This window comes from Bos javanicus, chromosome 21 (assembly GCF_032452875.1).
Source record: "Bos javanicus breed banteng chromosome 21, ARS-OSU_banteng_1.0, whole genome shotgun sequence".
Taxonomy (NCBI): Eukaryota; Metazoa; Chordata; class Mammalia; order Artiodactyla; family Bovidae; genus Bos; species Bos javanicus.
The window spans coordinates 1067918-1092204 of record NC_083888.1 but is presented as its reverse complement, the minus strand read 5'-3'; the positions used below and the strand labels follow the sequence as shown (position 1 = coordinate 1092204).

Sequence of the window (24287 nt, the reverse complement as noted above, 5' to 3'; positions counted from 1 at the left end):
AAGACCAGGAGCTGACTGTGGCTCAGATCATGAACTCCTTATTGCCAAATTCAGACTTAAATTGAAGAAAGTAGGGAAAACCACTAGACCATTCAGGCATGACCTAAATCAAATCCCTTATGATTATACAGTGGAAGTGAGAAATAGATTTAAGGGTCGAGATCTGATACATAGAGTGCCTGATGAACTATGGATGGAGGTTTGTGACATTGTACAGGAGACAGGGATCAAGACCACCCCCATGGAAAAGAAATGCAAAAAAGCAAAATGGCTGTCTGAGGAGGCCTTACATAGCTGTGAAAGAAGAGAAGCGAAAAGCAAAGGAGAAAAGGAAAGATATAAGTATCTGAATGCAGTTACAAAGAATAGTAAGAAGAGATAAGAAAGCCTTCCTCAGTGATCAATGCAAAGAAATAGAGGAAAACAACAGAATGGGAAAGACTAGAGATCTCTTCAAGAAAATTAGAGACACCAAGGGAACATTTCATGCAAAGATGGGCTCGATAAAAGATAGAAATGGTATGGAGCTAACAGAAGCAGAAGATATTAAGAAGAGGTGGCAAGAATACACAGAACTGTACAAAAAAAATCTTCACAACAAAGATAATCACAATGGTGTAATCACTCACCTAGAGCCAGACATCCTGGAATGTGAAGTCAAGTGGGCCTTAGAAAGCATCACTACAAACAAAGCTAGTGGGGGTGATGGAATTCCAGTTGAGCTATTTCAAATCCTGACAGATGATGCTGTGAAAGTGCTGCATTCAATATGCCAGCAAATTGGGAAAACTCAGCAGTGGCCACAGGACTGGAAAAGGTCAGTTTTCATTCCAATCCCAAAGAAAGACAATGCCAGAGAATGCCCAAACTACCGCACAATTCCACTCATCTCACACGCTAGTAAAGTAATGCTCAAAATTTCCAAGCCAGGCTTCAGCAATACGTGAACCGTGAACTTCCTGATGTTCAAGCTGGTTTTAGAAAAGGCAGAGGAACCAGAGAACAAATTGCCAATATTCACTGGATCATCAAAAAAGCAAGAGAGTTCCAGAAAAAAACATCTATTTCTGCTTTATTGACTATGCCAAAGCCTTTGACTGTGTGGATCACAATAAATTGTGGAAAATTCTGAAAGAGATGGCAATACCATACCACCTGACCTGCCTCTTGAGAAACCTATATGCAGGTCAAGAAGCAACAGTTAGAACTGGACATTGAACACCAGACTGGTTCCAAATAGGAAAAGGAGTACATCAAGACTGTATATTGTCACCCGGCTTATTTAACTTATATGCAGAGTACATCATGAGAAACGCCGGGCTGGAAGAAGCACAAGCTGGAATCAAGATTGCCAGGAGATATATCAATAACCTCAGATATGCACATGACACCACCCTTATGGCAGAAAGTGAAGAGGAACTCAAAAGCCTCTTGATGAAAGTGAAAGTGGAGAGTGAAAAAGTTGGCTTAAAGCTCAACATTCAGAAAACGAAGATCTTGGCATCTGGTCCCATCACTTCATGGGAAATAGATGGGGAAACAGTGGAAACAGTGTCAGACTTTATTTGGGGGGGCTCCAAAATCACTACAGATGGTGACTGCAGCCATGAAATTAAAAGATGCTTACTGTTTGGAAGAAAAGTTATGACCAACCTAGATAGCATATTCAAAACAGAGACATTACTTTGCCAACCAAGGTCCATCTAGTCAAGGCTATGGTTTTTCCTGTGGTCATGTATGGATGTGAGTTGGACTGTGAAGAAAGCTGAGCACGGAAGAATTGACGCTTTTGAACTGTGGTGTTGGAGAAGACTCTTAAGAGTCCCTTGGACTGCAAGGAGATCCAACCAGTCCATTCTGAAGGAGATCAGCCCTGGGATTTCTTTGGAAGGAATGATGCTGAAGCTGAAACTCCAGTACTTTGGCCACCTCATGTGGAGAGTTGACTCATTGGAAAAGACTCTGATGCTGGGAGGGATTGGGGGCAGGAGAAGAAGGGGACGGCAGAGGATGAGGTGGCTGGATGGCATCACTGACTCGATGGACGTGAGTCTGAGTGAACTCCCGTAGTTGGTGATGGACAGGGAGGCCTGGCGTGCTGCGATTCATGGGGTCGCAAAGAGTCGGACATGACTGAGTGACTGAACAGAACGGATAAAATAAAGAAATTCACCTAAATCTATTAAGCGTTACAAGTTAAAATCTAGTGGCAAATTTTTGGATTGGCTTCAGATTCTCCACAGGCTTTTAAAAGTCCAGTCTGTGATTCCTTTATGAAAAGTTTCAGCAAATTCAAGACACCTTGTGGTCAATCACTAATCTTCCTCTTCTTAAGCAAATAATTGACCATTTTCAATAAGACTGAACTTAATTCTGCAAACATATTAGTCTATGATTCTCTCTCACAGAAGAGGTGGTGACAAGAGGTAAAAGTTATGTTTCAGTGTAAAACTATAATATGCACTTATGAATTCTATCTTGCATATTCTGGCAGTCCTTGAAAAATCCCAATTATTGGTGAATGTGAGCAGAAACTTGCTCTAAAATCCTAAAGACCTGTTCTGAGATATACCTCTGGGGGCTTTCAATGCCTTCAAATAGCATCCTTGTGAAAAAATGAAACTTTAAGAATCACTGGAGCTGCTGGATTATGTTGTCTAAGAGGCAGAGTGGTTTGGACAGGATACTGGTAAGAGAGCCTTCTTTTGTTTGTTGTTGTTCAGTCACTATGTCACGTCCACCTCTTTGAGACACCATGGGTTGCAGCATGCCACAATCCCCTGTCCTTCACTATCTCCTGGAGTTTGTTCAAATTCTCTTGTCTGAGTCCCACTCAAAACTAGTATCTTTCTGGTCATGTGATACACGGGACAGACTAACACTCTAACACAAGAAACATATTGCCTCCAAAACACAAAACTCCCACTACGTGTTGTGGCTCCTAGTTTTGGGGTGGACCAGACACAACAATTTACCCTTCACCTTAAAAGGGATTTATGGACGTGCCCTACACTTTTGGATTCCTATAAATGTCACTGAAGTTGCTTCCTGAATTTTATTTGAATTTATTCTCCATCCTATGATATGCAAATGTATTACTACTAAGTTTAGTTGCTAGGTCCAATCAGCATAATGTCATAATGTCATGTATCAATGGAATTGTGACATCTTGTGGAAGGGAGAAGTGATGAACATCTCTGCAAACTGTGACGCAAGACTAGAGCGTTGATATATTCCTAAGTTAGGACAGTGAAGGTGTATTTCTGACCTTGCCACACCAAAGAAACCGCTCCTAGTGGACAGTATGGTGAGGTAAGCATTTGTCAGATCAATAGCGATATGCTGGATATCAGAGTATGTGTGAATTTGCTATATCAATAAAACTACATCTGGTACAGCATCTGCATCACTATCTTAAACTTACAATCATCAACTGATATTTTCCCCTATATTTTTCTTCTTCCCAGGCCAAATAAAAAGGGTTGAAAAGGGGACTTTCAACTACTAGCTTCTTAAAGTCAATCTTAGTTCCTTAAAGCTCTCAGGCAATATCTGATTCGATGCATATCATTCTCAAATATAAAATTCTGAAGTCTTTTAATATAATCAATGTTTCCAACTATGTCCTGTTACAATTAAAAGGTATTTTTATTGAACATATGCAAATTACCACAGTGCCACAAATACAAGAATCAAAATCTAGAGGGATAGAGATAAAAAACAACTGCGTATCACACAAGGACATTTTACCAAGTTGCTATACTTTTAAGAATAGCTTGAGAGAAATTTCTTTTAGTTCAGAAAATACACATTTTTTAAAAAGCAAAGTTTCAAAAAGAATGACCATGGTTAAAGTTCTGATATAGTTTACTTGATAAGGGATATTAGCTATTTCTGTGGCATGGAACATTGTAACATAGTATTCTGACAAAAAGAATATTGAAAAGTTTATAATTTCTGATTTGACAATGTAGTCTACATAATATAACATACGAAAAAAGAACCAAATAACTTTGGCATCTTTTACAAGATAAGAGATAAATACTTTAAGATTTTCCAGGGGCCTTTTTGTACATTCTCGAAGTTAGTCTGAGGTCAAAAAGACTCCATTTAAAATTCGATTTTGGGAAATTGTAAAAAAATGTCATAAGGTTGAAAGCTTCACTAAATAGGATCACCAGCCATTGTGAAACAATAAGTTTATCCCTAGTGACAATTAAAATCTTTCACAGCAAAATATATAAGATTATATAGCTATAAAAAATCTATTTTAATAATGAGAAGTCAGTTTTCATAAGTAGCCAAAGATGTTTTAAAGACAATTTGAAGCACATAAAGTTATTTTCATATACAAAATATTGGTTTCCTTGGCAAAAAAATTAATAGGTAAGGCACAAACTTTTCTTAGAATTCATACTACTAATCTAATTTTGTTTTTGCTTGTTTTAGGAGAGAAAGAGAACGAAATTCTAGTTTTGCATCATTGTATTATTAATTCTAAGACAGAGTTTTACAAACCTTGTAAGATTCTTCCAATCTTAGCCAGTTCTGACCACACAAGATGATTCATTTTCCAAAATTCCTTTCCCATAAACCATTTAAAAATTAAAAATAATCCGTTTAATTTTGTCTTGCCCTTCTATATATCATTCTGAAACAACAAATCATTCTCCTTCCAGAAAAATTACTCTCCTTTAACCTTAATGAAAACGTATCTTTCTTATCTTTCACTATCATAAACATGTCTTACATAGAGAAAAAACAGTTACCAAAGTAGAAGTGGGAGAAGGGATAAATTAGGAGTATAGGATTAATAAACATACAGTGCTGCTGCTAAGTAACATCAGTCATATCCGACTCTGTGCGACCCCATAGATGGCAGCCCACCAGGCTCCCCTGTCCCTAGGATTCTCCAGGCAAGAACACTGGAGTGGGTTGCCATTTTCTTCTCCAAAGCATGAAAGTAAAAAGTGAAAGTGAAGTTCCTCATCGTATGCAACTCTTAGTGACCGCATGGACTGCAGCCTACCAGGCTCCTCATCAGTCAGTCAGTCAGTTCAGTCGCTCAGTCGTCTCTGACTTTTTGTGACCCAATGAATCACAGCACGTCAGGTCTCCCTGTCCATCACAAACTCCCAGAGTTCACTTAGACTCACATCCATCGAGTCAGTGATGCCATCCAGCCATCTCATCCTCTGTCGTCCCCTTCTAGTCCTGTCTCCAATCCCTCCCAGCATCAGAGTCTTTTTCAGTGAGTCAGCTCTTTGCATCAGGTGGCCAAAGTACTGGAGTTTTCAGCTTTAGAATCATTCCTTCCAAAGAACACCCAGGGGTGATCTTCTTCAGAATGGACTGGTTTAATCTCCTTGCAGTCCAGGGGACTCTCAAGAGTCTTTTCCAAAACCACAGTTCAAAAGCATCAATTCTTGGGCACTCAGCTTTCTTCACAGTCCAACTCTCACATCCATACATGACCACTGGAAAAACCATAGCCTTGACTAGACGGACCTTCAGGTGGTATGGTATTGCCATCTCTTTCAGAATTTTCCACAATTTATTGTGATCCACACAGTCAAAGATTTTGGCATAGTCAATAAAGCAGAAATAGATGTTTTTCTGGAACTCTTGCTTTTTCAGTGATCCAGAGGATATTGGCAATTTGATCTCTGGTTCCTCTGCTTTTTCTAAAACCAGCTTGAACATATGGAAATTCACAGTTCATGTATTGCTGAAGCCTGGCTTGGAGAATTTTGAGCATTACTTTACTAGCGTGTGAGATGAGTGGAATTGTGCAGTAGTTTGAGCATTCTCTGGCATTGCCTTTCTTTGGGATTGGAATGAAAACTGACCTTTTCCAGTCCTGTGGCCGCTGCTGAGTTTTCCAATTTGGCTGGCATATTGAGTGCAGCACTTTCACAGCATCATCTTCCAAGATTTGAAAGAGCTCAACTGGAATGCCATCACCTCCACTAGCTTTGTTTGTAGTGATGCTTTCTAAGGCCCACTTGACTTCACATTCCAGGATATCTGGCTCTAGGTGAGTGATCACACCATTGTGATTATCTTTGTCATGAAGATCTTTTTTGTACAGTTCTTCTGTGTATTCTTGCCACCTCTTCTTAATATCTTCTGCTTCTGTTAGGTCCATACTATTTCTGTCTTTTATCGAGCCCATCTTTGCATGAAATGTTCCCTTGGTATCTCTAATTTTCTTGAAGAGATCTCTAGTCTTTCCCATTCTGTTGTTTCCCTCTATTTCCTTGCATTGATCGCTGAGGAAGGCTTTCTTATCTCTTCTTACTATTCTTTGGAACTCTGCATTCACGTGCTTATATCTTTCCTTTTCTCCTTTGCTTTTCACTTCTCTTCTTTTCACTGCTATTTGTAAGGCCTCCTCAGAGAGCCATTTTGTTTTTTTGCATTTCTTTTCCACGGGGATGGTCTTGATCCCTGTCTCCTGTACAATGTCACAAACCTCCGTCCATAGTTCATCAGGCACTCTATCTATCAGATCTCGACCCTTAAATCTATTGCTCACTTCCACTGTATAATCATAAGGGATTTGATTTAGGTCATGCCTGAATGGTCTAGTGGTTTTCACTACTTTCTTCAATTTAAGTCTGAATTTGGCAATAAGGAGTTCATGATCTGAGCCACAGTCAGCTCCTGGTCTTGTTTTTGTTAACTGTATAGAGCTTATCCATCTTTGGCTGGAAAGAATATAATCAATTTGATTTCGGTGTTGACCATCTGGTAATGTCCATGTGTAGAGTCTTCTCTTGTGTTGTTGGAAGTGGGTGTTTGCTATGACCAGTGTGTTCTCTTGGCAGAACTCTATTAGTCTTTGCCCTGCTTCATTCCATATTCCAAGGCCAAATTTGCCTGTTACTCCAGGTATTTTTTGATTTCCTGCTTTTGCATTCCAGTCCCCCATAATGAAAAGGACATCTTTTTTGGGTGTTAGTTCTAAAAGGCCTTGTAGGTCTTCATATTACCATTCAACTTCAGCTTCTTCAACATTACTGGTTGGGGCATAGACTTGCATTACTGTGATATTGAATGGTTTCCCTTGGAAATGAACAGAGATCATCCTGTCATTTTTGAGATTGCATCCAAGTACTGCATTATGGACTTTTTTTTTTGACCATGATGCTACTCCATTTCTTCTAAGGGATTCCTGCCCACAGAAATAGATATAATGGTCATCTGAGTTAAATTCACCCATTCCAGTCCATTTTAGTTCGCTGATTCCTAGAATGTCAATGTTCACTCTTGCCATCTCGCTTGACCACTTCCAATTTGCCTTGATTCATGGACCTGTCATCCCAGGTTTCTATGCAATATTGCTCTTTACAGCATTGGACCTTGCTTCTATCACCAGTCACATCCACAACTGGGTATTGTTTTTGCTTTGGCTTCATCCCTTCATTCTTTCTGGAGTTATTTCTCCACTGATCTCCTCTAGCATACTGGGCCCCTACTGACCTGGGGAGTTCCTCTTTCAGTATCCCTCATTTTTCCTTTTCATACTGTTCATGGGGTTCTCAAGGCAAGAATACTGAAGTGGTTTGCCTTTCCTTTCTCCAGTGGTCCACATCGTGTCATACTTCTCCACCATGCCCGCCCGTCTTGGGTGGCTACACAGGGCATGGCTTAGTTTCATTGCGTTAGACAAGGCTCTGGTCCTAGTCTGATTAGATTGACTAGTTTTCTGTCATTTTGGTTTCAGTGTGTCTGCCCTCTGATGCCCTCTTGCAACACTTACCATCTTACTTGGGTTTCTCTTACCTTGGACGTGGGGTATCTCTTCACAGCTGGTCCAGCAAAGCGCAGCCGCTGCTCCTTACCTTGGACGAGGGGTATCTCCTCACTGCTTCCCCTCCTGACCTTGAACGTGGAGTAGCTCCTCTAGGCTCTCCCCACACAGCCACTGCTCCTTGGAGATGGGGTAGCTCCTCCCAGCCATGGCTCCTGACCTCGGAAATGGAGTACCTCCTCTCGGCTGCTCCTGTGCTGTCGCAGCCTGGCACTCTCGGCTGTGGCCCCTGATCTCGGATGTGGGATAACTCCTCTTGGCCGCCGCCCCTTGGGCATGGGGTCCTCCCAGCTTCTGCCTCTGACCTCAGATGTGGGGTAGCTCCTCTCAGCCGCACTATGTGTGCCGTCGCAGCTCCCTGCGCTCCTCATACACTACCAAATATAAAATAGATAAATAACAATGATTTACTGTTTCTCACAGGAAACTAAATGCAATACCCTGTAATACTCCCTAATGAAAAAGAATTTTAAAAAGAATATATAAACACACACGCATGCACATACAGCTAAATCACTTTGCTGTATGTCTAAAACTAAAACAATATTATAAATCAGATATACCTCAATTAAAAAAATACATGTATTCTTTTCCTTGCTATTTTTTTTTTACATTACTATACCTGGTAGTATCATTTATAAATCTTGAATAAACTTTTTAAGCATCAGACACCTTTCTTTTACAGAGAAAACTAGGAAGTAATTATTAACTGTCTGGAACGTGTGATCACTCTGCAGTAAATTTATGAATAAATGACTTCATAAATTTCTAGATGCATGTGCTTTTTCTCATGTTTGAAAATGGACTTCAAACATATTTAGCTTCTCTATACTATATATTGAAATGTGCCAAAAGTCTACACAGTTTTGTTCAGCAATTAAAGTTTCTATATTTTATTCTATCTGTAAATGATCTAGATGTTAATGAATATGTAATACTTACCTTAATTTAGAATAGTTTTATAGTTTCATGTTACAAAAGAAAGGTTTGTAATACTATTTTAAGTAGATATACCATAAAACATAATTGTTGAAATATTTATTTATGTATTTTTTCACACCTATATCTATTTAGTCCAATTGTGCTGGACAATAATGTGTGAATTTATCATGAAAATTTCATGAAGTAACCAAACAAATATAATCATCATCCTGAGTTATTTTCCTTGTCCACAAATTAGGTAACTATCCAAAAAAAAAAAAAATCAAAAGGCTAAAAACACAAAAAGGTAAACATATGGCTCTTGTGATTTTACATTAAAAAAAATTCCTACTGTTTGATATGCATCATGCAATTCATTTTTATTTTACATTTAATACTCAGATGGTATTTATAATTTTACATTGTGGATCTCAGGAAACATTATTATGAACGAAGCTAGTGGAGGTGATGGAATTCCAGCTAAGATATTTAAAATCCTAAAAGATGTTGTTGTTAAAGTGTTGCACTCAATATATCAGCAAACTTGGAAAACAGCAGTGGAGACAGGATTGGAAAAGGTCAATTTACATTCCATTCCCAAAGAAAGGCAATGTCAAAAAATGTTCAATCTACCATACAATTGTGCTCATTTCACATGCTAGCTAGCAAAGTTAAGCTCAAAATACTTCAAGCTAGGCTTCAGCAGTACATGATCCAAGTACTTCCAGATGTACAAACTGGGTTTAGAAGAAGCAGAGAAACTAGAGATCAAATTGCCAAAATTTGTTGGATCATGGAGAAAGCAACAATATTCCAGAAAAAAATCTACATCTGCTTTGTTGAACATGCTCAAGCCTTTGACTGTGTAGGTCACAATGAACTGTGGAAAATTCGTAAACAGATGGAAGTACCAGACCACCTTACCTGTCTCCTGAGAAGCCTATATGCAGATCAAGAAGCAACAGTTAGAAGCGGACATAAAACAACTGTCTGTTTCAAAACTGGGATCAGAGTACTGCAAGGCTTTATATTGTCACGCTGCTTATCTAACTCATATGCAGGGTACAACATGCAAAATTCTGGGCTGGAAGAATCACAATCTGGAATTAAGATACCTGGGAGAATCAACAACCTCAGATATGCATATGATACCACTTTGTTGGCAGAAAGTGAAGAGGAACTAAAGAGCCTTTTGATGAGGGTTTAGTGGAGAGGGAAAAAGTTGCCTTGTGTATGGAACAGTCTTATGGACTCTGTGGGAGAGGGAGAGGGTGGGAAGATTTGGGAGAATGACATTGAAACATGTAAAATATCATGTATGAAACGAGATGCCAGTCCAGGTTCAATGCACAATACTGGATGCTTGGGGCTAGTGCACTGGGACGACCCAGAGGGATGGTATGGGGAGGGACGAGGGAGGAGGGTTCAGGATGGGAAGCACATGTATACCTGTGATGGATTCATTTTGATATTTGGCAAAACTAATACAATTATGTAAAGTTTAAAAATAAAATAAAATAAAAAAAAAAAGGACTAATACCCAATGTAACGGTATTTAGATATGGGTCTTTGGGAGTTAGTTAAGTAATGAGGGCAATGCCCCTATGAATGGAATTTGTGCTCCTATAAAGGAGACCTCAGAGGTCTTCCTCACCCCTTCCGCCACGTGGAAGGGCACAGAGAGACACAGAGAGGACACAGAGAAGATGGTCACCTATAACCTGGCAAGTGAGCTCTCAAAAGCTACTGAATCTGCTGGCAACTTGATCTCAGACTTCCAGCCTCTGGAACCTTGAAAAATAAATTTCTGCTGTTAGTAAAAAAAAAAAAAAAAAAGAAAGAAACTCAACATTCAGAAAACTACGATCAAGGCATCTTGTCCCATCACTTCATGGTAAATGAAAGGGGAAAACAAAGTTTATTTCCTTGGGCTTCAAAATCACTGTGGATGGTGGCTGCAGCCATGAAATTAAATGACTCTTGCTCCTTGGAAGGAAAGCTATGACAAACCTAGACAGCATAATAAAAAGCAGAGCCATCACTTTGCTGACAAATTCTGTATAGTCCAAGTTGTGGTTTTTCCAGTAGTTATCTACAATGTGAGAGTTGGACCATAAAGAAGGCTGAGTGCTGAAGAACTGACGCTTTCAAAATGTGTTACTGGAGAAGACTTTTGAGAATCTTGGACTGCAAGGAGATCAACCAGTCAATCCTAAAGGAAATGAGCAAATTCCAGGAGATAGTGAAAGACAGGGAAGCCTGGTGAGGTGCAGTCCACAGGGTTGCAAAAAGTCAAAAATGACTGAGTGACTAAAAACAATAATAAAATAATAAGAGATCCACCTCAGACCTAGGGCACACAGACTGAAAGTGAGGGGTGAATATTCCATGCAAATGGAAGATCAAAAGAAAGTGGAAGTAGCAACACTCATATGAGATAAAATAGACTTTAAAATAAAGACCATTACAAAGGCAAGGAAGGACACTATACAGTGATCAAGGGATCAATCTAAGAAGAATACATAACAATTACAAATATATATGCACCCACCATAGTTATGGTGCACCTCAATACATAAGGCATAGGCTAACTACTATGGAAGAGAAAACTAACAGTAACATGATCATAATGGAGAATTTTATTTTATTTTTTGAAACATATGGTAAATGCTTTATTTTCATATTTTACATTAAAACATAAAACACAAACATTAAAACATAGGGCATGAATAGAGATCCCACTGTCTGGTTTTCAAAGCACGTACAAGGATATATATAACAAGAAAATATTTTTGAGTCTGCTTAACTCCAAACCCTCAAATGGGAAAACAATCTCAGAGACTGGGGTGAAGGAAGATGGTGGGGCAGAGCCTGCATCTACAGATGTCATCTCCCCTCCCAGGCAGAGGGGAGCAGGGGTGGAGGGAAAGTTCTTCCATTGGAGAAATCAGTCACAGTCACAAGAATTTTTGTTTCTCTAACATCTAAACTTACTAGGGGAATGCAAGGACTGGTAAGGCACGAGATTCTTTCAATTTCTCTAATAATACAAGTCCCTTGGTTCCTATGCTTGGGGGTGGGGGTGGATCTCAATCAGCATCAGCTAAGTGTACTTAAACATTAGTCAAATCCTAACCCTGCCCCGGGTTCTGCCCTAGCCAAAGACTAAGGCAACCAGGGCCTGACCACTTGTATAATTTTAATACTCTACTCACACCAATGGACAGATCATCCAGACAGAAAATTAATAAGGAACCACAAGCTTTAAACAATGCATTGGGCCAGTTGGACCTATTTCATATATACAGGTCATTTAATCCAAAAACAATAAATTTCATTTTTTCTCAAGTGTACATGTAACATTCTGCAGAAGATATCACATCTTAGGCCATAAATCAAGTCTTGGTAATTTTTTTTTTTTTTGGTCTTTTTTTTTTTTCTAATTTTATTTTATTTTTAAACTTTACATAATTGTATTAGTTTTGCCAAATATCAAAATGAATCTGCCATGGGTATACATGTGTTCCCCATCCTGAACCCTCCTCCCTCCTCCCTCCCTTATACCATCCCTCTGGGTCGTCCCAGTGCACTAGCCCCAAGCATCCAGTATCGTGCATTGAACCTGGACTGGCAACTCGTTTCTTACATGATATTTTACATGTTTCAATGCCATTCTCCCAAATCTTCCCACCCTCTCCCTCTCCCACAGAGTCCATAAGACTGTTCTATACATCAGTGTCTCTTTTGCTGTCTCGTACACTGGGTTATTGTTACCATCTTTCTAAATTCCATATATATGCGTTAGTATACTGTATTTATGTTTTTCATTCTGGCTTACTTCACTCTGTATAATAGGCTCCAGTTTCATCCACCTCATTAGAACTGATTCAAATGTATTCTTTTTAATGGCTGAGTAATACTCCATTGTGTATATGTACCACAGCTTTCTTATCCATTCATCTGCTGATGGACATCTAGGTTGCTTCCATGTCCTGGCTATTATAAACAGTGCTGCGATGAACATTGGGGTACATGTGTCTCTTTCCCTTCTGGTTTCCTCAGTGTGTCACCAGTCAGAATGGCTGCGATCCAAAAGTCTACAAATAATAAATGCTGGAGAAGGTGTGGAGAAAAGGGAACCCTCTTACACTGTTGGTGGGAATGCAAACTAGTACAGCCACTACGGAGAACAGTGTGGAGATTCCTTAAAAAACTGGAAATAGAACTGCCTTATGATCCAGCAATCCCATTGCTGGGCATACACACTGAGGTAATTTTTTTTTTAATTGAAATAATTTCAAGCATTTTTTTTCTGACCACAATACTATAAGATTAGATATAAATTACAGGAAAAAATAATTTAAACAACACAAACACATGGAGGCTAAGCAATACCCTTCTGAATAACCAACAGATCTCTAAAGAAATAAAAAAGGAAATAAAATATGCCTAGAAATAAATGGCAATGAAAAACACAACAATGTAAAACCCATGGGATGCAGTAAAAGCAGTGCTAAGAGGGAAGTTTATAGAGATATAAGCTTACTTCACAAAACAAGAAAGACATCAAACAAACAACCTAATCTTATACCCAAAGCAACTAGAAAAACAAGAACAGCAGAAAACAACCTAAACTTAGCAGAAGCAAAGAAATCATATAGACCAGTGTAGAAATAAATGAAAAAGAAATGAAGGAGACAGTAGCAAAGATCTATCAAAGTAAAAAGTGGTTTTTTGAGAAGATAAACAGAATTGACAAACCATTAACCAGACTCAAACCAAAAAAAGGAAGAAGACTCAAATTTAAAAAAAAATGAAAAAGAATTTACAACATAGAACACAGAAATACAAAGCATCCCAAAAGTCTACTATGAGCTAGTGTATGTCAATAAAATGGACAACCTAGAAGAAATGGACAAATTCTTAGAGAAGCTCAACCTTCCAAAGTTGTACAAGGCAGAAATAGAAAATATGAACAGACCAATCACAAGCACAAGAAATCAAAACTGTAATAAAAAATCTTCCAATAAACAAAAGCCCAGGGCCAGATTCCTTCACAGGTGTTCTACCACAGGCTTAGAGAAGAGCTAACACCTATCTTCCTCATATTCTTTCAGAAAATTGCAGAGGACGAAACTCCCAAACTCATTCTATGAGGCCACCATTACCTTGATACCAAAACCAGACAAAATTGCCACACACATACACAAGGAAAATTACAGGCCAATATCACTGATGAATATAAATGCAAAAATCCTCAGCAAAATTGTAGCAAACAGAGTCCAAAAACACATGAAAAGGATCACACATCATTATCAAGTGGGCTTTATCACAATGACACAAGTATTCTTCAATATATGCAAACCAGTAAATGTGATACACTATACTGACAAATTTGATGAAAAATCACATGATAATTCCAATAGATGCAGAGAAAGCATTTTGCAAAACTCAACTCCCATTTAATATTAAAAACTCTCCAGAAAGTACACATAGAAGGAACATACCTCAACATAATCAAGGCCATATATATCACAAACCCACAGCAAACATTATTATCAACACTGAAAAACTGAGAGCATTTCCTCTAAGATCAGGAACAAGACAAGGGTGAACATTCTCATCACTATTATTCAACATAGTTTTGGAAGTCCTAGCTATAGCAATCAGAGATGAAAAAAGAAATAAAAGGAATCCTTGAAAATGAAAGTCGCTCATCATGTCCAACTCTGTGATCTCATGGACTATGCAGTCTATGGAATTCTCCAAGCCAGAATATTGAAGTGGGTAGCCTTTCCCTTCTCCAGGAGGTCTTCCCAACCCAGGGGTCGAACCCAGGCCTCCCACATTGTAGGCGGATTCTTTACCAGCTGAGCCACAAGGGAAACCCAAGAATACTGGAGTGGGTAGCCTATTCCATCTCCAGCGGATTTTTCCAACCCAGGAATCAAACCTCCTGCATTGCCAGAGGATTCTTTACCAACTGAGCTATCAGGCAAGCCAATAAAGGAATCCAGATTGGAAAATAAGAAGCAAACATCTCATGGTTTGCAGATGACATGATTCTGTACATAGAAAACCTTAAAAAGGCCACCAGAAAATTACTAGAGCTAATCAATGGATATAGAAAAGTCACAGAGTATAAAATAAATACACAGACACCCCTTGCATTCTTACACACTAACAATGAAAAATCAGAAAGTTAAATTAAGGAAATAATTCCATTCACCATTGCAACAAAACAATAAAATACCTAGGAATAAATCTACCTGAAGAGACAAAATACCTACATGCAGAAAACTATAAGACACTGAAGAAAGAAATTGAAATGACACAAAAAGATGGAGAGAGATACCATGTTCCTGGATTGGAGTAATCAATATTATAAAAATGACTATACTACCCAAAGCTATCTATAGATTCAATGCAATCTCTATCAAACTACTCATGGTATTCTTCAGAGAACCAGAACAAAACATTTCACAATTTGTATGGAAATACAAAAGACCCCAAATATCCAAAGCAATCTTGAGAAAGAATAATGGAGTTGGATGAATCAACCTGCCTGACTATACTATAAATCTACAGTCATCACAAAAGTATGGTACTGGGACAAAACAGAAATATAGACTAACTGAACAACATAGAAAGCCCAGAGATAAACTCACATATCTATAGGCACCTTATCTTTGACAAAGGAGGTAAGAATATACAACAGAGAGAAGGCAGTGTCTTCAATAAGTGGTGCCAGAAAAATTGGATAGTGATATGTAAAAGAATTAAATTAGAACACTTTCTAACACAATACACAAAAATAAAATAAAAATGGATTAAAGACCTAAATGTAAGAGCAGAAACTATAAAACTCTTAAAGGAAAACATAGGCAAAACACTCTTTGACGTAAATCACAGCAAGATCCTATATGACCCACCTCCTAGAGCAATGGAAATAAAACCAAAATAAATGAGATCTGCTGCTGCTGCTGCTGCCAAGTCACTTCGGTTGTGTCTGACTCTGTGTGACCCCTGAGATGGCAGCCCATCAGGCTCCCCTGTTCCTGGGATTCTCCAGGCAAGAACACTGGAGTGGGTTGCCATTTCCTTTTCCAATGCATGAAAATGAAAAGTGAAAGTGAAGTCGCTCAGTCGTGTCCGACTCTTCGCGACCCCATGGACTGCAGCCCACCAGGCTCTTCCGTCCATTGGATTTTCCAGGCAAGAGTACTAGAGTGGGGTGCCACTGCCTTCTCCAAAACGAGATCTAATTAAACTTAAAAGCTTTTGCACAGTGAAAGAAACTAAAAGCAAGGTGAGAAGATGATGCTCAGAATGGTTGAAATAATAGGAAACAAAACAACTGACAAAGCATTAATCTCTAACATGTACAAACTGTTCAATACCAGAAAAGCAAAGAACCCAATCAAAAAGTGGGCAGACAATCTAAACAGCCATTTCTCCAAAGAAGACATAGAGATAGCTAATAAACACATGAAAAAGATGCTCAGCATCACTCATTATTAGAGAAACACAAATCAAAACTACAATGAGGTCACACAGGTCAGAATGGTCACCATCAAAAAAATGTATAAACAATAAATACTGGAGAGGGTGTAGAGAAAAAGGGAACCCTCTTGCATTATTGATGGCAATGCAAGTTGATAAAGCCATGTGGAGAACATTATGGAGATTCCTTAAAAACTAGGAATGAAACTACCATAAGACTTAAGAATCCCCCAAACCCTGAGGAACCTATATTGAAAAAGACACATGTATCCTAGTGTTCATTTCAGCATCATTTACAATAGCTAGGAAATGGAAGCAATATAGATGTCCAAGAACAGATGAATGGATAAAGAAGTTGTGGTACATATACACAATGGAATAATACTCAGCTATAAAAGGAATGCATTTGACTCAGTTCTAATAAAGTGGAGGAAACTAGAGCCTGTTATACAGAATGAAGTAAGTCAGAAAGAGAAAAACAAATATCGTAAATACATACATTTATGTATGTACATATATGTATACATATATTCATACATATATGATGCTACATACATATCTGATGCTACTGACAATTCTATCTGCAAGGCAGCAATGCAGATGCAGATATACGGAACAGACTTGTGGGCAGTGGGAGAAAGAAAGAGTGGGACAAATCGAGAGAGTAGCATTGGAAGATGTACATTTAGGTCAGTTTAGTCGCTCAGTCGTGTCTGGCTCTTTGCGACCCCATGAACTGCAGCACACCAGGCCTCCCTGTCCATCACCAACTCCCGGAGTCCACCTAAACCCATGTCCATCAGGTCGGTGATGCCATCCAACCATCTCATCCTCTGTCGTCCCCTTCTCCTCCTGCCTTCAATCTTTCCCAGCAGCAGGGTCTTTTCAACTGAGTCAGTTCTTCACATCAGATTGCCAAAGTATTGGCATTTCAGATTCAACATCAGTCCTTCCAATGAACACTCAGGACTGATCTCCTTTAGGATGGACTGGTTGGATCTCCTTGCAGTCCAAGGGACTCCCAAGAGTCTTCAACACCACAGCTCAAAAGCATCAATTCTTCGGCATTCAGCTTTCTTCATAGCCCAACTCTCACATCCATACATGATCACTGGAAAAACCATAGCCTTGACTAGATGGACCTTTGTTGGCAAAGTAATGTCTCTGCTTTTTAATATGCTATCTAGGTTGGTCATAACTTTCCTTACAAGGAATAAGCGTCTTTTAATTTCATGGCTTCAGACACCATCTGCTGTGATTTTGGAGCCCAAAAATTAAAGTCAGCCACTGTTTCCACTGTTTCCCCATTTATTTGCCATGAAGTGATGGGACCAGATGCCATGATGTTCGTTTTCTGAATGTTGAGCTTTAAGCCAACTTTTTCACTCTCCTCTTTCACTTTCATCAAGAGGCTCTTTAGTTCTTCTTCACTTTCATTATCTAAGCTAAGTCACTTCAGTCGTGTCCTACTCTGTGCAACCCCATAGACAGCAGCCCACCAGGCTCCCCCGTCCCTGGGATTCTCCAGAAAAGAACACTGGAGTGGGTTGCTATTTACTTCCCCAATGCGTGAAAGTGAAAAGTGAAAGTGAAGTCGCTCGGTTGTGTCCGACCCTCAGTGACCCCATGGACTGCAGACCACCAGGTTCCTCCATCCATGGGATTTTCCAAGCAGGAGTACTGGAGTGGGGTGCCATTGCCTTCTCCACTTTCATTACCATATGTAAAATCAGATAGCTAGTGGAAATTTTCTGTATGACACAAGGAGCTCAAATCTGGTGCTAAGTGACAAGCTAAAGTGGTGGGATTTGGTGGCAGGTGGGCAGAAGGATCAAGAGAGAGGTGACATACATGTACCTATGGCTGATTCATATTGATATATGGCAGAAACCAACACAATATTGCCAAGCAATTATTCTACAATTAAAAATAAATAAATTTAAATTTGGAAAAATAAGAGGAAATTCTACGATTTGCCACAACATGGATTGATATTGAGGACATTATGCAAAATTAAATAAATCAGAGAAGGACAAATACTTATACATATACTTACTTATATATGGAATAGGTTTCCAGATGGCACTAGTGGTAAGGAACTCACCAGCCAATGCACAAGACATAAGAGATGAGGGTTTGATCACTTGGTCGGGAAGATCTCTTGGTGGAGGGCATGGAAACTCACTACAGGATTCTTGCCTGGGGATTTCTAGGGAGAGAGAAGCCTGGTACGCTACAATCCATGGAGTCATAAAGTGTCAGAAACTACTTGGCACTCACACACACACACATGTGGAAGATAAAACAAAACACAGGGACTTGGGCCAAGTGAAAACACTGGCAGTTGACAGAAGTGGAGATAAGGATGGGTAAAATGAGTAAAAGAAGTCAAAATGCACAAACTTCCAATTATAAGATAAATAAGTCCTGGCAATTATAAGGTACAGCGTGACGACTACAGTTAACAACACTGCATTTAATATCTGAAAGTTACTAAGAGGGTAAATTTTACAAGTTCTCGTCACAATAAAAAAATTGTAACTATTTGTGGTGATGGATGCTAACAAACTGTTTGATGGTATATATATCTCTTTATGTTGTACACTAAAAAATAATACAACAGTATATGCCAATTATATCTCAATTTTAAAAAGATCCAGAGAAATTTTTTGTTGTAGCCCAGGATCCCAGGAATGAAGCCTACTCCTGACTGATGCTGAAGCTGAAGCTCTAATACTCTGGCCATGTGATGCAAAGAGCTGACTCATTAGAAAAGACTGATGCTGGGAAATATTGAAGGCAGAAGGAGCAGGGGACATCAGAGGAGGAGATGGTTGGATGGCATCACTGATTCAATGGACATGAGTTTGAGCAAGCTCTGGGAGATGGTGAGGTACAAGGAAACCTGGTGTGCTGCAGTCCATGGGGTTGAAAAGAGTCAGACATGACTGAATGATTGAACAACAATAACAAAACAAGGGACAGGCAAGGATCTCCATTTCTGCATACACAAGAAGTCTGAGACTCTAACCTCACCCCAGATAGTGTACTCAGAATTGTAAGAACCAAAATTACTCCTCCTCATGCTTCAACATATATTTGCCTGGAGCACTGGGTCAGGAGCTGGGCTTACCACCAGATACTGCAATGGGCAAGAAGAAGGGAGATTAGATAAAGGTCTCTTTGCAGCTGAGAGTTCTGTCATCTCCAAGGGTTCAGTGGTCCTTCTGATCCAGACCCCATCAAAGGAGCCCGATTAACTGTCAAAGATAGACAAAACTAACAGCAGTTAAAAGGATAAACATAGATTCTCATCAGAAACACACTGCTGTCATAGGAAAAAGGGCCAGTGTGAACAAAACTTCACTTCTGTTTGCTCTGAGGTGACTGAGCATTTTCATGGGAGAACTAGGGAACAGCAGTAATGGGAGCATCGAGGGGGTGCTCAGGAGGGTGAGGAAAGGGGAGAGTTACAGGAAGTGGGAAAGGAGGGCTGTCCCTGTAACCCCTCTGGGTTTGTCAACCAGCATTTATCAAAGTTAGGCTCCCACAGACACAGAAGCTTATCTCCAGGAGTAGAATAAACAGAAAATTCCTTTGCCTGAGTTTTCTCAGGCTAACACTTTAATGGGGGTGGGGAAGGTCCAGGATTAACCTAGGGAGGCAGCATGGGCTCTTAGAAACTGGTTTTTGTTGTTGTGGTTTTCTTTATAGGCTGAAGTTTATAAGCTTAGTCCGGAGGAGGGCTCAGAGGGGCCGGGCTAGAGTTTTGTCAGACATAACATTTGTTAGAGGCAATGTGCCAACAAAGAAGGATGTGGAGGAGACAGAGGAATGGTGGGAGAAATGAAGAAAACAAACAAACAAACAAACACCTGAAGTTGAGAATCATTAAAATAAGCTAAAGGAAATACTATTTATCCTTGATAGACAAAGTATTAATAATCTACCAACGATTATTATAGATTTGAAGAAAACCCCCAACAAAAAGCTGAGGAAGGGATTGCAGTAGGGAACCTCTTAGCATTGAGACAATGAAAAAAATCGGCAAGGATTGTGTCAGGAAATCAAAGAATCTCTGAGAACACACACACAACGGGATCCTGCAGCCAGTGAGATGGGGCCCATAAAACCCTGCCCACCGCCGGACTGAGGCACCCGGGCGCCAGTTGCCAACCTCACCTGTCTTGCTCCCAGTGTGGTCCCTCCTGTACGGGGCCGTGGACCAGCTTTGTCCACAGTTTCCTGTTATGGCTGCTCTCAGCTCCCGCGTGTGGACGCTAGATGGCGCCGTGAGCGAGCCAATCTGAAAACCGGGACCAATGCATACAGGTGAAATACCGGGACCACATACTGGTGAAAAATGACCAAGGGAACAGCAACCTACATTCGGGTGGGGCGGGGAGGGCTTGAGGGTCAGAAGGCAGGTGAACTGGGCACTCAAGGTCCTTGCCGGTTCGTGAAACTGAGAACCTACTCTGTCTCCTTCAATTTTTTCCCTCCTCCTGCCCAGAACCCCCTCCTTGTAACATCCAGGGACTTCCTGAGTGGACATGGGCCATTTTTGTTTATTATGATTGTCTTCTCTGACAGGCAAACTTCATGGGCCTAGGATAACTGATAAGGGACAAGACCCAGACCTTCAAAATTCCTCAACACGCAGGCATTCCTCTGTGGGCTTCACCTGGCTCACTTCCTGACCTTCCCTCTTTCATCTGTCCAGTCCCACCAAGGTCTGCCCTTCATGCCCTTGACATCTTCACAAGTCACTGTGCCCAGTGGGCCCTCAGATGCATTGGCTTCCTCACCTGCTGTTGCGTGAGTAAAAGATACTTTTTTCTCTCTCCCCACTTTCAGTCTTGGTTTCCCTCACTGCTCTTCATGTAAGCACTCCTCAGATGTTCTTCTCCAAGAGGTCTTCTTGGGCATCCCATTCCAGCTCTGATTCCTATCCTTGGAGTTCTCAAGCTCAGCTCTCTACTAGAAGCTTAGTTTTCTGAATCCCCACTGGATTGAAATCTCAGAGAATGGGGAGCTTGATCTGTGTTTTAATCCCCCAGGATCCCCACACATGGCATGGACACAGAGTGACAAAGAAGAGTCCCTTATTACTGAAATTCTAAACCAAATAAGGCTATTTCAGTCTGTCACATCTGTTGCCTCTAGTCTTGCTGCATTCTGTATAACATAGCCCCAAATTCTGCAATTATGAACAGGATTCGAATTTTATTATGCTTCCCGAGGGAGTCAGCACTATAGGGTGAGGCTGCTGCTCCTTCCCAAACCACCACCCTTTTAATATTATAAATCACTGTGACACCCAGGGCTTCTTTCCATCTCTTTCACACCCATTCTTTCCTTCTGAGTGGGGAATCTTACCTTGCTGGACCCATGAATTCTATGGGTCTAACTATGAATTCTAACTATGAATTCTCCAAGAATCAGCTCAGAAATGTGTGCTCCTTTTAGAAACCATTTCAAACATCAATTTTGTTTCATCCATTTTGATGTGCACATTTTCTTACATTTTCCATCCTAGAGGAAAAAAAAATAAACCTCTGGTATCTCACAGAGCATGTTGTCATTGCATATGCACACATACACTTGTCTGAGACCCTCTGTTGACATTTTCTTGTGAGATTACCACCATGATATTTAGCAGAACTTGTGCCAGTGTCTTGGAGGGAAGTCTCAGGGACAAAGAAGGCATACTTTTCATTAAGAAATACAATGTTACCATTTCAGGTAGCAATATTACATAGAACATCATGGATATTGATGGTTCTGAGTCTGAACTTGATTCTGAAGATTTAGATACATATTTCGAAGATACTTAAGGAAATGGTAACCCACTCCGGTATCCTCACCTGGGAGATCCCATAGATAGAGAAGCCTGAAAGGCTACAGTCCACGGGGTTGCAAAGAGTCAGTCATGACTTGGTGACTAAACAACAATACCCTGTGTGTGTGTGTGTGTGTGTGTGTGTGTGTGTGTGTATGTGTGTATAATAGGATATTTATATATTGCACATATAAATATGTATACAGGACTTATTTCTGTATAATTTGCAAAGGATTCTTTCAATAAGTACAAACTAAGGACTTAGTGACTAAACCACCACCACCACCAAAGATTGTAAGCATTAGCCTGTATTGCAATTGAGCACTTTTTTTTCATTAAAAGCATCTTAAATTAATGATTCTTTAATTTAATGACATATGCTAAGTCCTACCCTTTTGCACTCAAAGGGAAACAGTGAAAATTCTAATTTTGACATTCCTTTTTGTATTACAACTGCCAGGTGTTTTGCCTGTCTTATTTTGTAGAATTTATTTGAATTATCCTTTTACCTAAATATTATGAATCAAAAACCTAAAGTTGGTGTATATAAATCTTTCAAAGTTTGCAGAAGAATCAGCAAATTGTTGGGCAATGAGTTTTGAAAATATGGAAAATTCTAAGGAGCTTCTATCTGAAATGTTGAAATACATTAGCATGTTTTGGGTGACTATGCTTTTGAGTACTCAGTGCAGTAGAAAGAACATGACCATGAAGCAATGAAGCACTTCATGCAGTAAAATAACAAAGAGGAATGACTCCTAAAATTCGTAAGTACTGGAAAATGTTAAATTGGAATCCCAGGAAAAACTGTTTAACATATCAATATGGATGTGAGATTTGAAGTATAAAGAAGGTGGTGAACCAAAAAATTGATGTGTTCAAACTGTGGTGTTGGAGAAGACTTGAGGGTCCCTTGGTCAGCAAGGAGCTCAAATCAGTGAATCCTAAAAGAAATCAATCCTGAATACTCGCTGTAAAGACTGACTCTGAAGCTACAGTTCTAATACTTTGGCCACCTGATGCGAAGAGCTGACTCAGTGGAAAAGACTTTGATGCTGGGAAAGATTGAAGGCATGAGGAGAAGGGGACGAGAGAGGATGAGATGGTTGGATGGCATCACCGACTTGATGGACATGAGTTTGAGCAAACTGCAGGAGATAGTGAAGGACAGAGAAGCCTAGTGTGCTGCAGTTCTTGGGTTCACAAAGAATCAGACACAACTTAGTGACTGAACAACATATCAATATCAAATTTGACTAGATCAGGTGAAGTTGGGACACATTATGATGATACCATAATTCAATGTTTCATAAATTTAAATAATTTAAAAGTAGGAAATGATTACAATTTATAAAAAGGACAATTACAAATTGTCCTTTTAGCCTTTTTATGAGAGAGTGAATAGATAATTATTCTAGTCATGCTTCAGTTACCAACAGCTTATTCTTGTGTCACAAACTTGGTGATTAAAATGATAAAAAGGTTGAATCTGTACATTGTTGAATCTGAGCTATCATATTAGCTATACCCACATTAAAAAAATTATTCCATAATTGAATCATTATATATGTGTGTATGTAAAATTGTTCCAGAATCTGCTGTAGGACATAGCTACAAAGTTGTTACCAAAAAGGAATTATCTGTAGTCAACTCTATTCTAATACCTATTCAGTATCTAGTGTTTTTCCAGGTGCTTCTGCATAGTTGTGTGAATCCTCTTATCTTGGTGTTTCAGTTGGTGAAGGTGTCCGTTCAGATATAAGTAAGACAGAGAATGACAAATACTAATGATACCACTTGTGTGTGAAATCTGAAAAAAAGCCAGTGCTCATAAACAGAGTAGAATAATGGTTTCCAGGTGCTGGGGGCTGGGGGATATAGAGAGATGTTGGCCAAAGGACACAAATTTATAGTAAGAAGATAAAAAGTCCTTAGGATATAATATGCAACATATTGATTATACTTAACAGTACTGTGTTGTATACTTAAAAGTTGCTATAAAACTAGATTTTAAATGTTCTCACAGGAAAAAAAAAGTGATAATTATGTGATATGATGAGGGAGTTAACTAAACTACAGTGATTTTATATTGCAGTCTGTAAATGCATCAAACCATTGTACACTTTAAGCTTATACAATGTGGTATTTTGATTATATAGCAATTGAAAATTGACTGCCTCCCAACCATTTGGAAATAAAGTTGCA

General features: G+C 39.4%; 1 protein-coding gene across 1 annotated transcript; it reads right to left on the bottom strand.

The window, feature by feature from the left end:
* Positions 1 to 126: 126 nt before the first annotated feature.
* On the bottom strand, positions 127 to 20706 carry LOC133234062 (uncharacterized). Its single transcript, XM_061394186.1, has 2 exons — positions 20423 to 20706; positions 127 to 8190 (listed from the first exon to the last, which is right to left on the bottom strand). The coding sequence occupies exon 2, from the start codon at positions 6932 to 6934 to the stop codon at positions 5591 to 5593; it is 1344 nt and encodes a 447-aa protein (XP_061250170.1). The 5' UTR covers positions 6935 to 8190; positions 20423 to 20706; the 3' UTR covers positions 127 to 5590.
* Between the last annotated feature and the right edge of the window lie 3581 nt (positions 20707 to 24287).

Bases quoted from the DNA above. Each gene is read 5' to 3' on its own strand.
- LOC133234062 (XM_061394186.1), bottom strand. From the start codon at position 6,934: ATGGGGGACTGGAATGCAAAAGCAGGAAATCAAAAAATACCTGGAGTA.